The 21237-nt window shown below is 43.9% G+C and overlaps 1 pseudogene and 1 gene segment (V, D, J or C); both read left to right on the forward strand.

Moving 5' to 3' along the window:
- Positions 1 to 8175: 8175 nt before the first annotated feature.
- LOC148048853 (immunoglobulin lambda variable 6-57 pseudogene) lies at positions 8176 to 9642 on the forward strand (annotated as a pseudogene).
- A 7901-nt stretch (positions 9643 to 17543) lies between these two features.
- LOC148048854 (immunoglobulin lambda variable 6-57-like) lies at positions 17544 to 18112 on the forward strand. The segment is given in 2 exon segments: positions 17544 to 17592; positions 17772 to 18112. Coding segments are annotated over 2 exon segments (390 nt in total).
- The last annotated feature ends 3125 nt before the right edge of the window (positions 18113 to 21237 follow it).

The following is a 21237-nucleotide window of genomic DNA, read 5'->3' on the forward strand; positions in this document are numbered from 1 at the left end:
ACAAACATTTCATCATTCCTCAATCAGTAAGACATCGGAGTACAATTTTTTTGTGTGTCAAAATAGTTCTAGTTTACCACCAAAATTCTTGTCTAGCCTAATGTATACCCCTCCCTCCCTCCCCCCTCCTCCTCTCCCCCCCCCCGACTTCCCAGAACCTGTACACGGTATGGATTTCTAACAAACACAGTCTAAAATCTATTGAGAAAAAAGAAATAAATAAATTAATGACATCTCTACATTGATCTTAGCTTCTTCTTGCTGAATTAACTTTAAACAATTTAAATCATTTCTGATCTTAAGCATAGGCTAACTTGAATTTCTTGGTCCCGTATTTATTTTGTATATAGTCATTTTTTCCAGTCTCGTTTGTATCTCTCATTTGAGTGGTCTTTAAGATATGCCGACATTTTAGCCATCTCGGCTAAGTTCGTAACATTCAATGTCCATTCTTGAGTTGTAGGCAAGTCTTCCTTCTTCCAATATTGCGCCACCAACAGTCTTGCTGCCGTTATTAGGTGCAGAATCAAGTTAGTCTCTACCACTGTAAAGTCAGTACATATACCTAGTAAAAATAACTGAGGAGTGAACTTTATCCTTCTTTTAAAGATATTTTGCATAATCCACCATTTTTATCCAGAATGCCTTAACCTTTTGGCAGGTCCACCATATATGATAATATGTAGCATCGAGAGAACCACACCTCCAACATTTAGGCTGTACATTCGGATACATAGAAGCAGCTTTTTAGGATCTGAATGCCATCTATAGAACATCTTGTAAAATTTTCTCTCAAGTTTTGAGCTTGTGTAAATTTCACATTTCTTACCCATATTCTTTCCCATGTGTCCAACATTATTGGTTCTTCAATATTTTGAGCCCACTTTATCATACAATCTTTAACTAATTCTGTTTCCGAATCCATCTGTATTAATACATTATATATCCTCTTTATATGCATTAAGCTGTTGGTTTGTTTATTCCTTGTTTGCTAACCCCGGAACCTGACACAAGAATGGGCCATAACGGAACTTAAAAGAGAGGAGTGACCCACTTTGACCCATGGGCTGGAGGTTCTCCACTTGTCCACTTCATATTTTCTGTTGTGGAAGAGAATGTTGGTAGGACCAAGAGGAACCAACGGTTGGACTCATTCCAACTACAGGGCCTTGCATTGTTATTTTCCGGTTGGTAAATGCTGGACTTTCTTCAGATGTGGGAGATAACAGTGCGTAGGCGACGGGAGGGGAGAGAGGTGGAAAAAGGTTCAGCTTAACCGCATGGCCCTTTGCTGGGTCTTAATTTAGATCTTAGCATATTGCATAAAGCTCGCAAGGGCAGTAGTGTCAGGTTAAGTCTGGCAATGCAGATCTGGACCTTGGAGATTAACGCTCCCAGCCTGCCAAGGATGAGGCAACCTTGGGAGGGGAAAAAAAAAAGACATCCTGATAATTCAACACAAGGTCTGTCCCTTCGTTCTCCAAATGGGGGTTTGCCCAAAACCTGATTGGCGAGGAGTCGTTTGGCTAATGCAGAGAACCAGAAATGCCTTCCCTCTTCTTTGGTGATCGCACAAGCTATGTTTGCCCCCCCCCCCTATAAGCAAACATTTGAAGGCTTTCGTTTTCAGAAGTAGACTGTGTCACTTTGGGTTTTTAAACATTTGTACCGGGACTGGCCAGCTCTCTAGCTGCTTCTGAATTCCAAGCTTTCCAGAGAGAGAGAGAAAGGGAGGGAGAGGGAGGAGGAGAGGAGAGAGAGAGAGAGGAGAGGAGAGAGAGAGGGGAGAGAGAGAGAGAGAGGGAGAGAGGGGAGGGAGAGAGAGAGAGAGAGGAGAGAGAGAGGGAGAGGGGAGGGAGAGAGAGAGAGAGAGGGAGAGAGAGAGAGAGAGAGAGGGAGAGAGAGAGAGAGGAGAGAGAGAGGAGAGAGAGGAGAGGAGAGAGAGGAGAGAGACGGGAGGGGGAGAGAGAGGAGAGAGGAGAGGAGAGAGAGAGGGAGAGGGGGGAGGAAAGAGAGGAGAGAGAGGGGGGAGGGAGAAGAGAGAGAGGAGAGGGAGAGAGGGGAGAGAGGAGAGGAGAGAGAGACGGGAGGGAGAGAGAGAGAGAGAGGGAGAGAGGGGAGAGAGAGAGAGAGAGAGAGGAGAGAGGGGAGAGAGAGAGAGGAGAAGAGAGAGGAAGAGGGAGGGAGAGGGGGAGGAAGAAAGAGAGAGGAGAGAGAGAGGAAAGGAGAGAGAGGGAGAGAGGGGAGGGAGAGGAGAGAGAGAGAGGGAGAGAGAGTGGGGAGGGAGAGAGAGAAAGAGAGAGAGAGAAGGAAAAGAAAAAAAGAAAACAAAAAAGGAAAGAAAAAATAGAAGGAAAGAAAAGAAAATAGAAGGGGAAGGAAAAATGGAAAGAAAAAGTAAAAAGAGGGAAGGAAAGATGGATGGAAGAATGGAAGGAAGGAAGGAAAAGAGAAAAAGAAAAAAAAAAAAAGAAAGGAAAGAAAAGAAAAGAAAGAAAGAAAGAAAGAAAAAGAAAGAAAGGTTTCCTTACAGTTGTAACTGAAGCAGTATCACCAGTGATGTGCTGGTAAACTTTTAACAGAGGCTCTACCCACTGTGCTTCATTGCCAGCTGCCAAACAGCTAAAGGGTGCTACAGCTGCAGAGGGCCAACTTTGCTTTCAGCTGCCTATCAAACATCCCCCAAAATTAACAACGGACTGTCACAAACCAGCATAAGCTGGCTATACCAACACTGCTGGTAACTCTCCTTATTAATGCTTCCCTACAGTTTGGGGAACTTATATGCAAATACCCCAAGGGGTGGGAGTTCATTTGCATTCTTGGGGGGGGGGCTGGTCTATAATTAGTTGTATTTTCAACATTTCTCTGCCATTGCCATCAAATCAACATTTTTATCAGAGATAGTTTTTTCCTTTTTTTTTTTTAAAAAAATAGAGATTGCAAAACTTTGCAAAACTGATTTCTAATATGTCCCTGCTAGCTTCTTCATTCTTGCTTTTGGCGCTCCTGACTGCAAACACTTGGGGTAATATTTTTATGCCCAAACTTTGGCTGCAAATTGCTCCATTATTGGATGATATGACGGAAAGGGGAATAAATGCAGGTTTAAATGAATTGTGGGAGATATTATGAGGGAGTTGGGGGGGGGGGGATAAATGCAGGTTAAATTAATTGCACTTGGATCTTACGGATCTGGCAGACCTTAAGCCACGATCAGTTGGTCCCATTAGGGATTGATGGGCGAGAGAACCTTTTCATTCAGAGGGTGATTTAGGGAAAATAGATCTGGTAAGGAGCTTACGGCGCTAAGAAACACAACAAGGAAAGGCTAGAAAAGAGAATATAGAATCATGGGTGGAGAGTGGACCTGTTTGTCCTTCAAATTGGCCAGATGAGAAAAAGGGAATCCACGAATTTGATACCTCTACTTTGTTGATGTAGGTTAACACAATCTTGAAAAGCTGTTTTGTCTTCCTGGGGAACGAGTGAGAACTGCGTTCCAGCTTCTTAATGTTGTCCATGTTTCCAAGGGTCCATGGATTTGAAGTCCATGCTTCAAGCATGCTTGGGTTTCTGCAGACCTTCTCTGAGGTCATCTCTGGTTCTCTATGAGAGCAGCTACCACCCTTCTTTTAACCAACGGGTCTCAGTTGAGCAGAATACTTGGATGACCCAAATGTTAGCTAGACAAAGTGAGTTTTTGAGGAAGGACTGAAGGTTGGAGGTTTCACAGAAGAATTTGGAGTGGCAATTCTAGGTGTAATGGGCAGCGAGAGGAAACGGAGGCAGGTGGAAACAGGATAGCTTTCATCTCAAGGAGATCAAAGAGCAACGTGCTCTCTTCTGCTGCTTGTCCAACCGAAGGATGCATTCCAGGATTCCTGGTATCACAGCATCATCTCAAGAACTTCCAGAAAGGAGCACCTTATCCTGATCTGTGCGGTGTGTGCTTGTGTCTTCCAACTTGCAGGAGATGCAACGGTCTCATTCGCCCAGCCTGTCTCCGTCTCGGCATCCCTGGGGAAAGCCGTTCAGATCTCTTGCACCCTTTCCAGTGGCACCATGGCAACCCACACCGTAAGCTGGCTTCAGCACCAACTGCCAAACCCTCCCAAATACCTTCTGTATTATAAAGATGAATCCAATCAAAGAAGGAAAACCGGAGTCTCAGATAGATTTGCGGCTTCCAAAGATGCTGGTCTTAACGCCTGCTATCTAACCATCTCTGAGGTCCAAGCAGCAGATGAAGCCACCTATTATTGCCTATCATCCACAGGTTCAGAATACCACTGTGCTACACAATATGGAAAAATGAACACAAAAGCTCTACCCCTCGGGGAATTCATTCACGACAGCTGGTAAGAGATGACGAGCTGGCTGACGGATTCAACTTAAGGTCTGAAGATGTTCTCTAGCTCTGATCAATCATTGAGTTCAATTGGGAAAACACTTGGCAGAACTTGGGATTCAGATGTGACATTTGCATTCTGAATCCTCCCCCTTCCTCTGTGAATGGACATTTAAAATGCGCAACCAAGAATGTTCTTTTTGTGCCAAATCAGAAAGCTCAAACTATCCAAAGAGCTGCTGATTCTTTTCTATAGATGAATGATTGAGTCTGTCATCTGCACCTCCATAACTGTCTAGTTTGGCTCTGCAACCCAACAAGACAGACACAGACTTCAAAGGTTAATCAGAACTTCAGAAAGAAACAATGGCTGTCAACCTGCCTTCCATTGAGGACCTGCACACTGCACGAGTCAAAAAGAGGGCTGTGAAAATATCTACAAACCCTTCGCATCCTGGACACAAATTGTTTCAACTTCTAACCTCAAAACAATGCTATAGGGCACTGCACACCAGAACAACTAGACACGAGGACAGTTTCCCCCCCCCCCGAATGTCATCACTCTGCTAAACAACTAATTCCCACAAGACTGTCAATAATTTACTAAGACTGTAGCTATTCTTGTCTTCCTTCCTAGTATCTATGTCTCCCCACTTATGACTATAACCATTTTGCTTGTATCTTTCAATTTCTATTGTTTTTATTTGTTTCGTAGTACAATTTGATAGTCTATTAGTAAGCTTGATTATCACTAAGTGTTATATCTTTTTATTCTTGATGAATGCATTTTATTCTCCTTATGTACACAAAGAGCATATGCCCCAAAGACATTCCTTGTGTTTCCAATCACACTTGGCCAATAAAGAATTCTATTCTGTTCTGTTCTCCCCTCCCCTCCCCTCCCCTCCCTTCCATTAATTCTATTCCATTCTATTCTATTCCATTCCATTTCATTCAATTTCATTCCAATGTTGTTCCTATGGAATTCTCGGTCTGTATCCAAACTAGGTTTAATTAGACAGGGTCCCGGTTGAAACGCACAGGGGTGGGTTGAGTTGATCAATTAGACCATCAATTTCCAGGGAGAGGAGCCTGAAAGAGAAAGTCATGTGGCCACTTTGAAGATGAAGATACATGCAAAAAGATAACTGCAAGTATCTCGACCAACTTCAGCCAACAGGAAACTATTTGTGTGTGAGGGTTGCGTCTATCTCACCATACTTCTTATTTGTGGTTAACGGTCATTCAGATTCCGGAAACCACAGATATTTTGCTGCATCTGTCACCACCTCCCATTGGAGGAAACTCTTTGTTGGTCTGAACGTCTGTTTGATTCATTCAAGCTGAAGAACCTTCTCACCCAACTGAATCCAAGGTAGTGATTCAAAAGCCTTGCCACCAGGAGGAGCTCTAAGATCAAAAAAGAAATCTTGAGGTTCTTAAGCTTTGAAAAGATCTACAGGAATGGTAGAAATGGATCCATTGTCCTTTTCCTGCTGGGGTAGGTGGCATCTGCTGAATATCACGGAACTATTATTAACATATCTATATCTATAAAAATGGCTGTATCTGTGTATGTTCCAGCATAAGTCTGAAACGCCTCGAGCAATTTCAACCAAACTTGGTACACAGATGACTTACTCTCTGGAGACAAATACTGTGGGGGGGTAAGGGACCCTAAAACCTCTCGGGAGGTGTGTTCTGTTAAGATATAGCCTGTTGTGGCTTAAAATGGTTTCTACTGTACTGTCGTAAAATAGCTTCTACTGTACAGCGCAATGGAGTTGCCATGCTAACGGCTTCACAGTACTCCACAAGGGGACTCCCTCTGGTAAGGGGGAAAAATCCAACATTAGAAATTACATTTGGTCCCTATAAATTTCCCCCCTATAAATAAATACCCAGGCAACGTCGGATTATCTGCTTGTAAGATATAAAATATAACATATGATACTCTAAGTGGACTTTGGCTGCCTGATTATATTAGCAGCAACATGGAGATCTCAATAGGATTGGTTTCAACCAGTGGTGGGATTCAGCCAGCTCGCACCTATCCAGGAGAACCGATTATTAACTTTCTAAGAAGTTCGGAGAACCGGTTGTTGGAAGAAATTTTATTTTATTTTTTTCCACTTTACAAGGCTAATCCTGTAAGTTAGGGAGGAAGGAAATATTCTGGTGTTGTTTCTAGACTAATTTTTATTGCCTTGCTTACAGAAATTGCCTCTCCGGTTAACCCTTATTACATTGTAACAGCTAAGACGAAGCGCCCATCGACGTGAGTGACGTTGAGTTTGCCATGCCCACCCAGTCACATGACCACTGAGCCGCGTCTACCCAACTGGTCATTAGGGCAGAGAACCAGTTGTTAAATTATTTGAATCCCACCACAGGTTTCAACAGCCATGTGAAACCAGAACATTCCCTTTAAGGACTAATCAAGGAGAGAAGCAACTTAGAACTAAGGAGAAATATCCTGACAGTGAGAACAATTAATCAGTGCAACAACTTGCCTCCAGGAGTTGTGAATTCCCCAACACTGGAAGTTTTTAAGAAGATGTTGGATAACCATTCATCTGAAGTAGTGTAGGGTTTCCTGCCTAAGTGGGAGAGTTGGACTAGAAGACCTCCAAGATCCCTTCCGACTCTGTTATTCTATGTTCACTTCTTTGATTAGGCAGCCTACATTTTCAGTAGCATGAAAAGATCAAGGAATATATCATTTCCATCGCAAATGGAGCTTGAGGGGAAGGGGTTTATGTCCTGCAGTTTGTGCAATGGGGAGATTATAAAATGCTACGGAGAACAGAGATGATTTCCATTGTTCGTGTACAATTTCAAATTAAATCCTCTCTTAGGATTCCCAAATATTTATCCAGAGATCCATATAATAATAAAATGAAGACCACAAAACCTGCAAACACTAGCTAATGACAAAAAGGATCATTGTCCAATGTTATTTCTTTTTATTGTTTACGTTTATTGATTACATTTATCTGCCAATCACCTGTCCCATTAGAATGCAGGCAGGTGTACTTTTGAAAGTGAAACACGTTCGCTAAGAGAGAAAGGGAACGGAACTGAAGACTGAACTCAACTGAAAACAACAACAGTTAAATGTATTTCAATTACATGTTGAGCAAAAATTGAGCCAAAATGGTTGGACCCGCAATCATTCCTCTCCAGGAAGGAAGCATATAGGACATCTGACCTCCCAAGACTTTAAATGAGAAGACGGGGAGAACTTTGCTAAGCTGCTCTGGCCTCCCTGCAGCCTCCTGGGAACAAAAATGGGCCAAAGGGGGGGGCAGACTCCCTCTGCCCCATTTTGGGCCTAGTAGGCCTCCCTGAGGAGCAAAAATGGGCCAATGGGCGGGCAGACTCCCCTGTGCCCCGTTCTGGGCCTAGTAGGCCTCCCTGAAGCCTCCTGGGAGCAAAAATGGGCCACAAAGGGGAGGGTGGGTGAGTCACCCTTCTGCCCCATTTTGGGCCTAGTAGTCCTCCCTGAAGCTGCCTGGGAGCAAAAAATGGGTCACAAGGAGGGGAGACAATCACATTCAGAAAGCACAGTAACTGATTCAGTAGGATTCAAAATAATAATAATGTACAATACAATACCAAAAGCAGATTTTCCAAGGCAGCCGTAAATGCAAGCAAAACACAAGCAGTTTCACTTTCAGTTCTCGGCTAAGCCAGGCTCCTTCCTGTCTCCTTGTTGCTCACACGGCAAGGACTGTTTCAGAGTCAAAATAGCTCTCCTTGGCTGACTTGGTTGCTATGCCTATTCACTGACTGACCTTGTTATCATGTGTCATGTGAATACCATGGATGCTAGTAAGCAGAGGCAGAATTTTTCTTCTTCTTATTTCCCTCCCCAAAAACCAAGCTGCGTCTTATACTCTGGAGTGTCTTATACTCCGAAAAATACGGTAGTTGAAAAAGTATCAGTAGCCCAGGTCACACCTTTGCCTCCTGAGCTACCCTAACTCCCAATATGCTTTTGGTGACGCTTTAATAGCTTTCATGGCATGGGGGCACCTTAACGGGGAGACCAGCTCTTTCCAGGGGTCTACCTGTCCATCCACTCCTTTGCTTAGGTTCCAGCAACACTGAAATGTGAGAATACAAAAGGCAGATCAATTCCGGATGTTCTGGAAAGAGAAGTGGAGTTGGATCTTCTATCCATTCACCAAGGAGGGAATGAAATCTCCTGCCAGCCACTTTAGTTGAAAAGTTGTCTGTTAATCCAGTTATAGCTGTACTTCCGGAGCTGCACTGACTCCCAATACACTTCTGGGTGTCATTTAAGTTTCTAGTCCTCCTTCTAAAGCTTTCGTGGCATTGGGGGGGGGGCAGCGGACTTCAGGGACCGCCTCTTTCCAATTGTCCATCTGCCCATCAGATCCTTTGCTTAGGTTCCCATGCTGAAATCTGGGAATCCTAAAGACAGATCAGTTCGGGAAGTTATGGGAAGAGAGATGGAGTTGGACTCTCTACCCTTCCTCCTTCCTCCTTCAGTGGAAACTCACCAATGAAATCTCCTGCCAATCATCTCCTGACCTTGTCCTGGAAATAGATTTAGAGGCTTTAAAAGGAAGGAAGAGGAAGGGTATTTGCATAGCTTTGCAGCCTCTCTTTCTTGCAGCTCAACTTAAGCGTGAGGAGAAGAGGTCCACCTAGAAGGAACTTTGGTTTCAGAAGATCAGTCCTTGCCCATTTCTCTGCCATGGCCCAACAGTTTCTCTTCCTCCTCTTCTTCCTTACCTGCTTCACTGGTAAAGTATCCTATTGACTGGCAAAGATCAAGCATCCTCTGATCCTTGGAAGATTTCTGTGTTTGTGGAATTATTCCCTTCTCTTAGTCCCTTTTTTCCTTCCTTTCCGTTGAATTAAAACTTATTCCTCCGGTTATATCTCAGCTTCATTTCATCCCTTTTCTTCCCCCTGCAGGTTCCTTGGCCCAGTTCACTATGACTCAACCACCTTCTGTGTCAGTATCCCCAAGAGGAACAGTCAGGATCACCTGTACCAGGACAGGTGGTAGTTTTTCTGACCGCTATGTGAGCTGGTATCAGCAGAAACCTGGCACTAAACCCCTAGCAGTGATCTATAAAGATAGTGAGAGGCCATCTGGAATCCCTGAGCGATTTTCGGGTTCTGTTGATGTTTCCTCTAACACAGCCACTTTGTCCATTTCCAACGTTCAACCAGAAGATGAGGCTGACTATTACTGTTTATCTAATGATGCCAATTCTCAGAGCACAGTGATTGCACTTGATGGGGAACTGTGACAAAAACCAGAAGGTGTCTCAGCCGTCCTTGAAGGCTTCGCTCAACACAGGTTGCGGAAGGTTTGACAGAAGAATTGCACACAGCAAGGGAATATATTTTCAACATTTTTGGCATCCTCTTTTCAAGTGCCTGCCCCCCCCCCCATGACCTTCCCAGCCAGCTTCTGAGAAGCAAATTCAATAAGAGAAGTTGCATTGGCTTCAAAACTGATTTCACAAAAGAATTGCACACAGCCACGGAATTCTAGTAGTCTAGCCTTTATTATCTTTGAAAAAGATAAATACAGTGAAATTGGTTCCAATATATTTTTGACAGTTTGAGCATCCTCTTCTCATGTGACCCCCTTCTATGACCATCACAGCTTGCAATATACACACACAGCCAAAGGGGGAACCAGATTCCCTTAACGACTACATGATTCACTTAACAACTGCAGTGTTTTAACAACCATGACGAAGACATTGTAAAAGTGAATGTGACTCTTAGAGGAACCGCCTTGCTTAGCCACAGAAATTATGGCATCAGTGGTGGTCGTAAATCGAGGAGCCACTGTACAGAAGGTGTACTTTCAGCTACCTGATTCATTTCCCTTAATGGCAATGACAATATGCTGAATTGCATTTGGGGAGGGGGTTAAGTGTGTTTTGGGTGAAGCCCACCCCTTTGCTTTTAGCACACCCCACACCAACCTCAAACTCAGGTCACTTCCCTGAATTGGGAAGGTAAACTTTGGGTGACCTCCCAAATGGACCACTGCAATGTTCATCCAATGGGGTTGCCCTTGAAGAGTATCCATAAGCTGGAAATAGTCGAAAAGGGGTCTGTTAATCCAGGTCACACCTCTGTTTCCTGAGTTGCACTGGCTCCCAATACACTTCTGGGCATCATTTAAGTTTCTAGTCCTCCTTCTAAAGCTTCCATGTCATGGGAGTAGCTTACTGCATGGACGACCTCTTTGCAATGGTCCATCTGCCCAGGAGATCTTTTGCTTAGGGTCTAGTACAGTGAAATCTGGGAATCCCAAAGACAGATCAGTTCAGGATACTAAGGGAAGAGAGATGGAGTTGGACTCTCTACCCTTCCACCTTCAGTGGAGACTCACCAATGAAATCTCCTGCCAATCACCGCCTGCGTTTGTCCTGGAAATAAATCTAGAGGGTTTAAAAGGGAGAAAGAGGAAGGGTATTTGCATGTCTTTGCAGCCTCTCTTTCTTGCAGCTCAATTTAAGCATGACTAGAAGAGGTCCACCGAGAAGGAACGTTGGCTTCAGAAGATCAGTGCTTGCTCATTTCTCTGCCATGGCCCAACCTTTTTTCTTCCTCCTCTTCCTCCCCACCTGCTTCATTGGTAAAGTATCCTGTTGACTGGCAAAGATCAAGGATCTTCTCCTCTTCCTTGGAACAGTTCTACTTTCCTGGAATTATTCCCTTCTCCTCACCCCTTTTCTTCCTTTTCTTTCATCTGAATCAAGACATTTCCCTCTGATTGCATCTCAATTGCATTTCATCCCTTTTCTTCCCCCTGCAGGCACCTTGGCCCAGTTCACTATGACTCAACCAGCTTCTCTGTCAGTATCCTATGGAGGAACAGTCAGGATCCCCTGCGCCATGGCAGGTGGTAGTATTACCAGCTACACTTTGTGCTGGTATCAACAGAAACCTGGCTCTCAACCCTTACCAATAATCTATAAACATTCCATGAGACCTTCTGGAATCCCTCAGCGATTTTCGGGTTCTTATGATTCTGCCTCCAATTTGGCCACGTTGACCATCTCCAATGTTCTACCAGAAGATGAGGCTGTTTATTACTGTACGACTCATGATGACAATGCTCAGTGCACTGTGACTGCATTTTATGGGCAACTGTGACAAAAACCAGAAGGTGGCTCAGCCTTCCTTGAATGCTTCGCTCAACATTGGTAGCAGATGGTTTGACCAAAGAATGGCACACAGCCAAGGAAAGTATTTTTGACAGTTTCAACACTGTCTTTTCACGTGATACCCTTCTATGACTTTCCCAGGTAGCATTCTACAAATGAAGTCTATGGGGGAATCTGGATTCTCTTAACAACTGTGTCAGGCCTGCAGTTATATCCCTTTTAGGATCTTTGGCCTGCCACACTCTCTCTTATTTCATTATGCTGTTTCATTAGTGTAGTAGTTGGGAGGGGGGAATAGAAAGGAGTAGAGTGGTGGAATGTATTGTTGTCATTCTTTTCTAGAAGCCAAGGTCATCTTTTGTCTCTGCACCTCTGCTCCTGACCGGAACCAGCTGGGTGGAGATGCCAGCGTGGAAGAAGAAGATTGCACCATGTGATGGATTTGTGGGTGTGGGGACAAGATTATGAACTTTCAACTGGGTGGGAATCCGATGTAGCTACCAGAATTGGGATTCCACAGTACGATGCCAACATGTCTGTCTTATTAAATTGGAACTTTAAGGATATCTCTGCCTTGGACTCTGATTTAATTCTGCATGATATTTGGAACGCTGACAGACTGCATGATTCACTTAACAACTGCAGTAATTTGCTTAACAACCGTGGCAAAGACCATCATAAAATTGGATGTGCCTCATGTAAGAACCTCCTTGCTGGTTTCAGTTGTGTTGTCAATTGAGGACTACCTGAAGAGAAGGTGTACATTCAACACAAGGATTCCGGTCCCTCAATGGAGATGACCACAAGCTGAGCTGAATGTGGGGAGGGGTTAGTGTGTTTAGGGGAAACCCACCCCCTCTGCTTTCAGCAAACTCCGGACAACCTCCAAGTCAGGTCACTTCCTTGAATTGTGGGGAGCAGCTGACACATTTCAACCCCCTACCCAACCCCATAGGGGAGTCTTAAAAATGAGGTTCTTTGTGGACCCCCTTTTCAGTTGGTGAAGGAAGGAATGAAGGGGACCTGAAAGAAACGGATAGACGGAGAAAATCTTAGCATTATTTTGCAACAATTTAAGAGGAGAGAAAAGGGACAATTGAAATGAAATGTTGCTTTCAGAAATACCACTATTGCCGACTTCTCTGCCATGGCCCAAATGTTTCTCTTTGGGTTCTTACTCCTGCCCTACTCCAGTAGGAAGATTTTGCTTTCTATGAGGAGCTCAACATTTACTTCTCCTCCTGGGAACATTTCTAGTTTCGTGGCAGTTTGGACCTCTCCTCTCCTCCTTTCTCCTTTCCTAACCTTCCTAAACTGCATTTCTGACTGATGGCATCTCAGTTTCTCTTTGCCATCATATTCCAGACATACAATCCTCTACTGGGAAATATCCCTTTAATTTGCAAAGGTGTTTTTCTCATCTGGAATCCCTGAGTGATTTTTCCGGTTCAGCTGACCCTTCATCCAATTCAGCCCCTCGTCCATCTCCAACTTCTGTGCAAGAGACGAGGCTGATTATTGCCCTTCATGTCCTGATGGGGGCCTCCAAATCACAGTGAAAAGAGAAATTGGTGATGAACTGAGAAAGCATCGTAACCCTTCTCTGTAGATTCACTTCGCATTGAGGCAGGTGGCTATGACTGCCGATTTTTAGTAAAGAATAAAAATAACAGGTTTGATGTCGGTCTGTAAAAAAGGCATTGAACCAGACTTGGAGAACAGGAAATGGAGAAGATATAAGTAGAGTAAGGTGTGTGTGTTTTGTGTGATTGTGTGTGGCTGCCTGTTGTTTGATCCACCCTTTCATTGCCTTACAGTTCCCCTTTCTATCTTTCCTTCAGAGGAGAATTAATCCCCTACAAGACCTTAGTGCTTCCTTTCCCATCATTTCTCTTAGGATACTGGAAAAAGTCCAATTTCTAGGTTGTTTCTGCACTGCCCTTCATGCATCTATGCTGGGAAAGGGGCTGCTGAAGACCCCATTCAAGTCATCACTTTGTTGCTGGGGAGGTTCTGTCTGGAGGAAGCAGGGATGAATGGGATGGAACAAACTTCAACTCTCTTCCTTGGAATTGAAAGTGTTTGGAATTTTGCAATCTCTGAGTCTTGTGATTTTCCAGTACAGGCAACATTGGTGAAATAGATGCCTGCTGTTTGAGGAGCAGCTAAACGGTCAGGACCAGAATGAATTTTGCACAACTGTGTGATGTGTACCAGCTGTGTGCCTTCCTAGATCCCATCTGGTGCTTATGGCCACAGATATTTGGATTTCCTCCCAAATGAAATACTGCAATGTGCAGTCAACAGGGTTGCGGTTGAAGCGTATCTATAAGCTGAAAATGGTCGAAACAGAGTCTGTTAAGGCAGTTATACCTGTACTTCCTGAGCTGCACTTGCTCCCCGTATGCTTCTAGGGGCCATTCAGGGTGCTAGTCCTCCTTCTAAAGCTTTCGTGGCATGGGGGCAGCTTAATGCAGGGACCACCTCTTTCCAATGCTCCACCTGCCCATCAGATCCTTTGCTTAGGTTCCGACATGAGGAAATCTGGGATTCCCAAAGAAAGATCAATTCTGGTTGTTATGGGAAGAGATATGGAGTTGGACTCTACTCTTCCTCCTTCCTCCTTCAGTAGAAACTCACGAATGAAATCTCCTGCAAGTTACTGCCTGCCCTTGTCCTGGAAATAGATCTAGAGGCTTTAAAGGGGAGAAAGAGGAAGGGTATTTGCATGCCTCTGCAGCCTCTCTTTCTTGCAGCTCAACTTAAGCGTGAAGAGAAGAGGTCCACCTAGAAGGAACTTTGGTTTCAGAAGATCAGTCCTTGCCCATTTCTCTGCCATGGCCCAATCGTTTTTCTTCCTCCTCTTCCTCCTTACCTGCTTCACTGGTAAAGTATCCTGTTGACAGCCAAAGATCAAGCATCTTCTCCTCTTCCTTGGAAGATTTCTACATTTCTGGAATTCCCTTTTTCTAGTTTCATTTTTTTCCACTTGAATTAAAAGGTTGCTCTCTGACTGAATCTCAGTTGCGTTTCATTCCTTTTTCTTTCTCCATCAGGTTCCTTGGCCCAGTTCACCATGACTCAACCAGCTTCTCTATCGGCATCCCCTGGAGGAACAGTCAGGATCACCTGTACCAGGGCTGGTGGTAGCATTAATAGCTACTACGTGAGCTGGTATCAGCAGACACCTGGCACTAAACCGGAACTAGTGATCTATCAATTTTCTAGCAGACCTTCTGGAATCCCCGAGCGATTTTCTGGTTCTTATGATTCTTCCGCCAATTCGGCCACTTTGACCATCACCAACGTTCAACCAGAAGATGAGGCTGACTATTACTGTTTGTCTTATGATGGCAATTGGCAGTGCACAGTGATTCAACCTTATGGGGAACTGTGACAAAAACCAGAAGGTGCCTCTGTCTTCCTTGAAGGCTTCTTGAAATAGGTTGCAGGTGTTTTTACAAAACAAGTCCATTCAAGCGGGACATGCATCTTCTATTGTTTCAGTATCTTCTTTTCAAGTGATTCCCCCTCTTTGACCTTCTTAGCCGGCTTCTGAGAAGCAAATTCAATAAGAGAAGTCGGATTGGTTTCATAACTGTAATTCACTTTAAAAAAACAGTCATTGTTTAACAATCTTGGCAAAAAGATTGCAAAATGTGACTCATGTGAGGACAGCATTGCTGAGCAATGACAATTCTGGTTATAACTGTGGTCATAAACTGAGGACTACCTACCCAGATAGTTTTCATATGACCCACTGATTAGGGTTCCTTGAACGGATATGACCAGATGCTGGATTGAGTTTGGTTTGGAAATTTGGGAAGGGATTAGTGATTTTTATTGGAAGAGCCATCTCTTTCTTTTTAGCAAATCTTACATGAACCTCGAAGTCTCTTCACTGAATTGTGAGGGATCAGCTTTGGATTACCCCCCCCCCCAAATAGACTACTGCAATGCGCAGCTAATGGGGTTGCCTTTGAAGAGTATCTATAAGCTGAAAATCGTTGAAAAACGTGTTTGTTAATGAAAGTTACACCACTGTTTCCTGAGTTGCACTAGCTCCCAATACATTTCTGGATGTCATTGAAGTTTCTAGTCCTCTTTCTAAAGCTTTCATGGCATGGGAGCAGCTTAATGCAGGGACCACCTCTTTCCAATGGTCCACCTGCCCATCAGATCCTTTGCTTAGGTTCCAACATGCTGAAATCTGGGAATCCTAAAATAGAGATTATTTCTGGATGTTATGGGAAGAGAGTTGGAGTTGGAGTCTCTACCTTTCCTCCTTCCTCCTTTCTCTTTCCTCCTTCAGTGAGACTCACCAATGAAATCTCCTGCCAATCACCTCCTGCCCTTGTCCTGGAAATAGATTTAGAGGCTTTAAAAGGGAGAAAGAGGAAGGGTATTTGCATACCTTTGCAGCCTCTCTTTCTTGCAGCTCAACTTAAGCGTGGGGAGAAGAGGTCCACCTAGAAGGAACTTTGGTTTCAGAAGATCAGTCCTTGCCCATTTCTCTGCCATGGCCCAACCGTTTCTCTTCCTGCCCTTCCTCCTCACCTGCTTCACTGGTAAAGTATCCCATTGACTGGCAAAGATCAAGCATCCTCTGATCCTTGGAAGATTTCTACGTTTCTGGAATTATTCCCTTCTCTTAGTCCCCTTTTTCCTTTCGTTCATTTTATTTAAAATATTTCCCCCTGGTTTCATCTCAGCTGCATTTCTTCTCTTTTCTCCCCCCTGCAGGTGCCTTGGCCCAGTTCACCATGACTCAACCAGCTTCTGAGTCGGTATCCCCTGGAGGAAAAGTCAGGATCACCTGTACCAGGGCAGGTGGTAGCATTACTAGCTACTCTGTGAGCTGGTATCAACAGAAACCTGGCACTAAACCACTACTAGTGATCTATGGTTATTCTAGCAGACCTTCTGGAATCCCCGAGCGATTTTCTGGTTCTTATGATTCTTCCGCCAATTCAGCCACTTTGACCATCTCCAACGTTCAACCAGAAGACGAGGCTGACTATTACTGTTTGTCTCTTGATGGCAATTATCAGTGCACAGTGATTCCACCCTATGGGGAACTGTGACAAAAACCAAAAGGTGCCTCTGTCTTCCTTGAAGGCTTCGCTCAACATTGGTTGCAGGTGGTTTGACAGGAGAATTTCATGCATCCAGGAAATGTATTTTGACAGTTTCAGCATCCTCTTTTCATGTCATCATCACCTTCCATCACCTCCCCAGCTGGCATTTTACAAAGAATATCAATGGGGGGACACAGATTCCCTTAACAGCTGCAGGGATTTGCTTAACAGCTGTGGCAAGGACGTCGTAGAATTGGATGTGACTCATGTAATGACCTCCTTGATGGTTTCAGATGTGTCATAAATTGAGGACTACCTGTAGAGGGGGTGTACATTCAACACAAGGAATCGGGTCCCTGGATGGAGATGACCACACACTTTGTTGAATTTGGAGAGGGGTTAATGTCTTTTTTGGGGGAAACCCACCCCTTTGCTTTTTAGCACACCCTGCAGTAACCTCAAAGTCAGGTCACTTCCCTGAATTGAGGGGAGCAACTGCACTAGTTCCCCATATTCTTCTGAGTGACATTTAAGTTTCTAGTCCTCTTTCTAAAGCTTTTATGTCATGGGGGGGCCAGCTTAATGCAGGGACCACCTCTTTCCAATGGTCCACCTGCCTATCTGACCCTTTGCTTAGTTTCTCAGGCTGAAATCTGGGAATCCTAAAGACAGATCAGTTCGGGATGTTATGGGAAGAGAGATGGAGTTGGACTCTCTACCCTTCCTCCTTCCTCTTTCAATGGAGATTCACCAATGAAATCTCCTGCCAATCACCTCCTGCTCTTGTCCTGGAAATAGATCTAGAGGCTTTAAAAGGGAGAAAGAGGAAGGGTATTTGCATACCTTTGCAGCCTCTCTTTCTTGCAGCTCAACTTAAGCGTGAGGAGAAGAGCTAGAAAGTACATTGGTTTCAGAAGATCAGTACTTGCCCATTTCTCTGCTATGGGTCAACCGTTTCTCTTCCTCCTCTTCCTCCTCACCTTCTTCACTGGTAAAGTATCCTGTTGGCTGGAAAAGATCAAGCAGCTTCTTCTCTTCCTTGGAATATTTCTCCACTTCTGGAATTATTCCCTTCTCCTAGTCCTGTTTCTCTTTCCTTTCAGTTGAATTAAAAATGTTTCTCTCTTATGGCATCTTACATGCATTTCATCCCTTTTCTCCCCCCTGCAGGTGCCTTGGCCCAGTTCACCATGACTCAACCAGCTTCTCAGTCGGTATCCCCAGGAGGAACAGTCAGGATCACCTGTACCAGGGAAGGTGGTAGCATTAGTAGCCACTTTGTGAGCTGGTATCAACAGAAACCTGGCACTAAACCCCTAGCAGTGATCTATAAAGATAGTGAGAGGCCGTCTGGAATCCCTGAGCGCTTTTCTGGTTCTTACGATTCTTCCTCCAATTCGGCCACATTGACCATCTCCAATGTTCAACCAGAAGATGAGGCTGACTATTACTGTTTGTCTAGTGATGGCAATAATCAGTGCACAGTGATTGCACTTGTTGGGGAACTGTGACAAAAACCAGAAGGTGTCTCAGCCTTCCTTGAAGGCTTCGCTCAACACAGGTTGCAGATGGTTTTACAAAAGAATTGCACACAGTCAGGACACTTATTTTGCACGGTTTTAGCATCCCGGAGTTATGTGATCAGCTCCTGGGTCCTTCCCCACTGGCTTCCAACAAACCAAGTCACTGGTGGAAAACCAGCTTCATTTTCGCAACCATGAGATTAAAGCAACAGAAATTTGTTTAACAACTATGGCACAGAAGACCCAAAGATTCAGGGCAACCCACTTATCAATTGGCCTCTTAACAATTGCAATTGTTAAATGAGTTGCTCTGTAACCACTAAGGCTGAGAAGGACAAGCACACACGGAAGCACGATATTCCAGATGTGTAGATAATTTCTACCTAAATTTCTTTTTTCAAATCGAAGTATTAAAATCAGCAGGCGATTCTTGGTGTCATCCTCTGTAGGAGAAGTAATAAAGAAGGCACATTTGTCCCCTCCTTGTCCTTTTTTCATCTCATTCTTTTCTTTTTAAAAAAATAGAATTTGTTTTTATTTTCAAAACAAACACAACACATAAAATCTTCCTTCTTTACATAGTGTAGAAAGTGTATCAGTTGGTTACAAAAGGTTTTCGTGCATCTCTTCCACAGTCATCAAGCATAATTCATATTAACTCAAGTGTTTTAATTCAAATATTTATACATGTTACCCTTATACCTTTATATTTGACTATAATTGACTATATATTTATAATTGACTATAATTGACTATAATTATTTAAATGTCCATCATAAAATATACCAAGGTTTAATACATAACCACATACTGGCATTTCATTTAATATTTCTAAAATCCTCCAATATCACTGAATCCTTATGTCCTATTCTAGCTAAACATCCATAATATTTAATAACAAACTTTTCTAATCCTCCTTTCCAAATCACTGTTGGCAATTTTCATCTAGTTTCCTTATATTATACTCATACATATATATAGGTTGTCATCATTATCCCTCCTTTATTTGACTATATCCTATATCATAACATTTTCCCCCTAATAATCAAAACTTAACTATATCTAATTTAATTCTCTTTTTATTAACCTTTGTATATAATCCAAAAGGATTTCTAATCTTCCTTTCATGGGTACCATTCAATATTCATATCCAGTTATTACTTATCATAACACTACATCATTCTTTTCTTTTGTCTGCCCTACCTCTGATGTTTGAAGAGGACAATGCGATGGTTCTTGAAGGACCATAAATGCTGCATTTCTTCAGCCCAGATGGGGATACTGCAGATGTTGCAACATCAGTGGCCAATAGGGGCTGCTGGTGCCCTTTCATGTTTTTTCCAAAACAACAACAATAACTTAAGCAAAAGGATAACAGATGTGGCTCCTTCAAAGTCCAGACTTTTCCTCTAGAGTAAGGGAGGGAGGAGGGCATGATCCGTCACAGAATTGGAGCTGGCAACAAAGTTGGACAGTGAGGAGGTTGGGGAGGTATATGGGCCAGTCCAGGAGTCTGGGGAAGGCTTGGACGAGGGCTCTGTGTGAGAGGCAGAGAGGGGGCCAGGGCCATCTGTGAGTTACATGCCTCCAGAGCCTCCAGAGCCTCCGAGTCAGACAGCAATGAGGCAGAGGAACAGGGGGAACCTGTTCCCAGTGCATGCATGCACAGAGCTGCCAGAAGGCAAGAACAGTTAAAACAAAAGGGACGACTTGGGAGTAAGGCTTGGAGGTGATTGGCCCCTCCCATAGGACATAAAGGAGGAGCAAAGGCACGTGAGCCTTTGCAGGAAGCAACTTTGTTCATGCTGGTTTAATTCTGAAGCTCTGTTTTGACTCTTTGCTCCGTGTGGCCTTGCCAAGCAAATTGCCAGTTAGGTCTTTGGCAGCATTTCAAGGAAGATAAAGGTGGGTGCTTATCAGCCTTGTCCTCCGCTCCTTACTACCAGAAATATTGCTTTTCAACAAGTCATATCTTAGCAGCTTCTTCCTTTGCTCTCTAATCAGCCTTCCAAAGGGTTGGGTTGGTAGTTGAAGAGCAAAGACATTTGCATGAGGAGGTCCTCTCTTGTCCTTTGGGGATTTAGGAGAGGTGGAGAGGAGGGGAGTGGGAAATCCACTTGGTTTAGAGAAGGGCTTCGTCCATTGAGTTCTCCCACCATGATCCAGGCACTTCTTCTCTCCATCGTCCTGATCTCTGTTGGTAAGAGAAATCCTTTTGGAAGGAGGATCAACTTTTTCTAGAACTAAACTTGGAAGAACCTCCTTGCTGGACAGTTGAGTTGGCCATTCTTGACCTTCCATTGAACAAGCAACATCTTGCTCTCTTTCAGGTCCTAGCCTTCAACAACTGCAGACCCTGAAGGATGCAGAATTTGTCACAGCTGGGGGCACAATCACCATATCTTGTCGATACAATGGTGGGAATCTTGGAGATGGCCACTACCCTTTGTGGACCCAGGAGATACCTGGGCACCAACATCGAGGAGTGATCTCTTATACCACTTCCAGACCACCAGGAGTTCCAGAACGTTTCTCTGGGTCCAGATCAGGAAACATGATGTCCTTGACTATCACTGGAGCTCTGGTTGAAGATGAAGCCACCTATTATTGTTGTGTCTGGTCAGGCGATCAGTTCCACAGTGGTTTGTTCAGAAGAGGAAGTGAGACAAAAACCCTTCACCCCCCCTTTTTTGTGTGCGTTCTGCCTGCCTCAGTGACATGTAGAATTGTGGTCGATATAAGGCAAGAGGAGAAGACCATCCTATCCAAACGATCTTCCCTCAGAAAGTCCCGCTCCACTTACATTTTGGCTTTTATTCTTTGCTTGTTCCTTACTGAAATCTTAGGGCAGTTTGATAATGTCATAATGCTCACAGTGTGACTATATGAGACAACCCAGGATCAAATACAGTAACCAGAGGTTTGTATTTAAATAATGGTTTTATCAAAGAATATATACATACATATACTGGGCAAAGTTCAAACAATCAATCAGCAGCTACAGCAGGGAAGAACACATGAAGAGAGAGATATGCCCCAATAGGGCCTCTCTTATAATGCAGACTCTTACAGTGGTAAGAGCCAAGTAACCCTGCTGTTTTATTCCTACCGTT

Source organism: Thamnophis sirtalis, unplaced genomic scaffold (genome assembly GCF_051295495.1).
Source record: "Thamnophis sirtalis isolate CommonGarterSnake01/CBP01778 unplaced genomic scaffold, rThaSir2_p1.2 scaffold_2, whole genome shotgun sequence".
In the NCBI taxonomy this organism is placed as follows: Eukaryota; Metazoa; Chordata; class Lepidosauria; order Squamata; family Natricidae; genus Thamnophis; species Thamnophis sirtalis.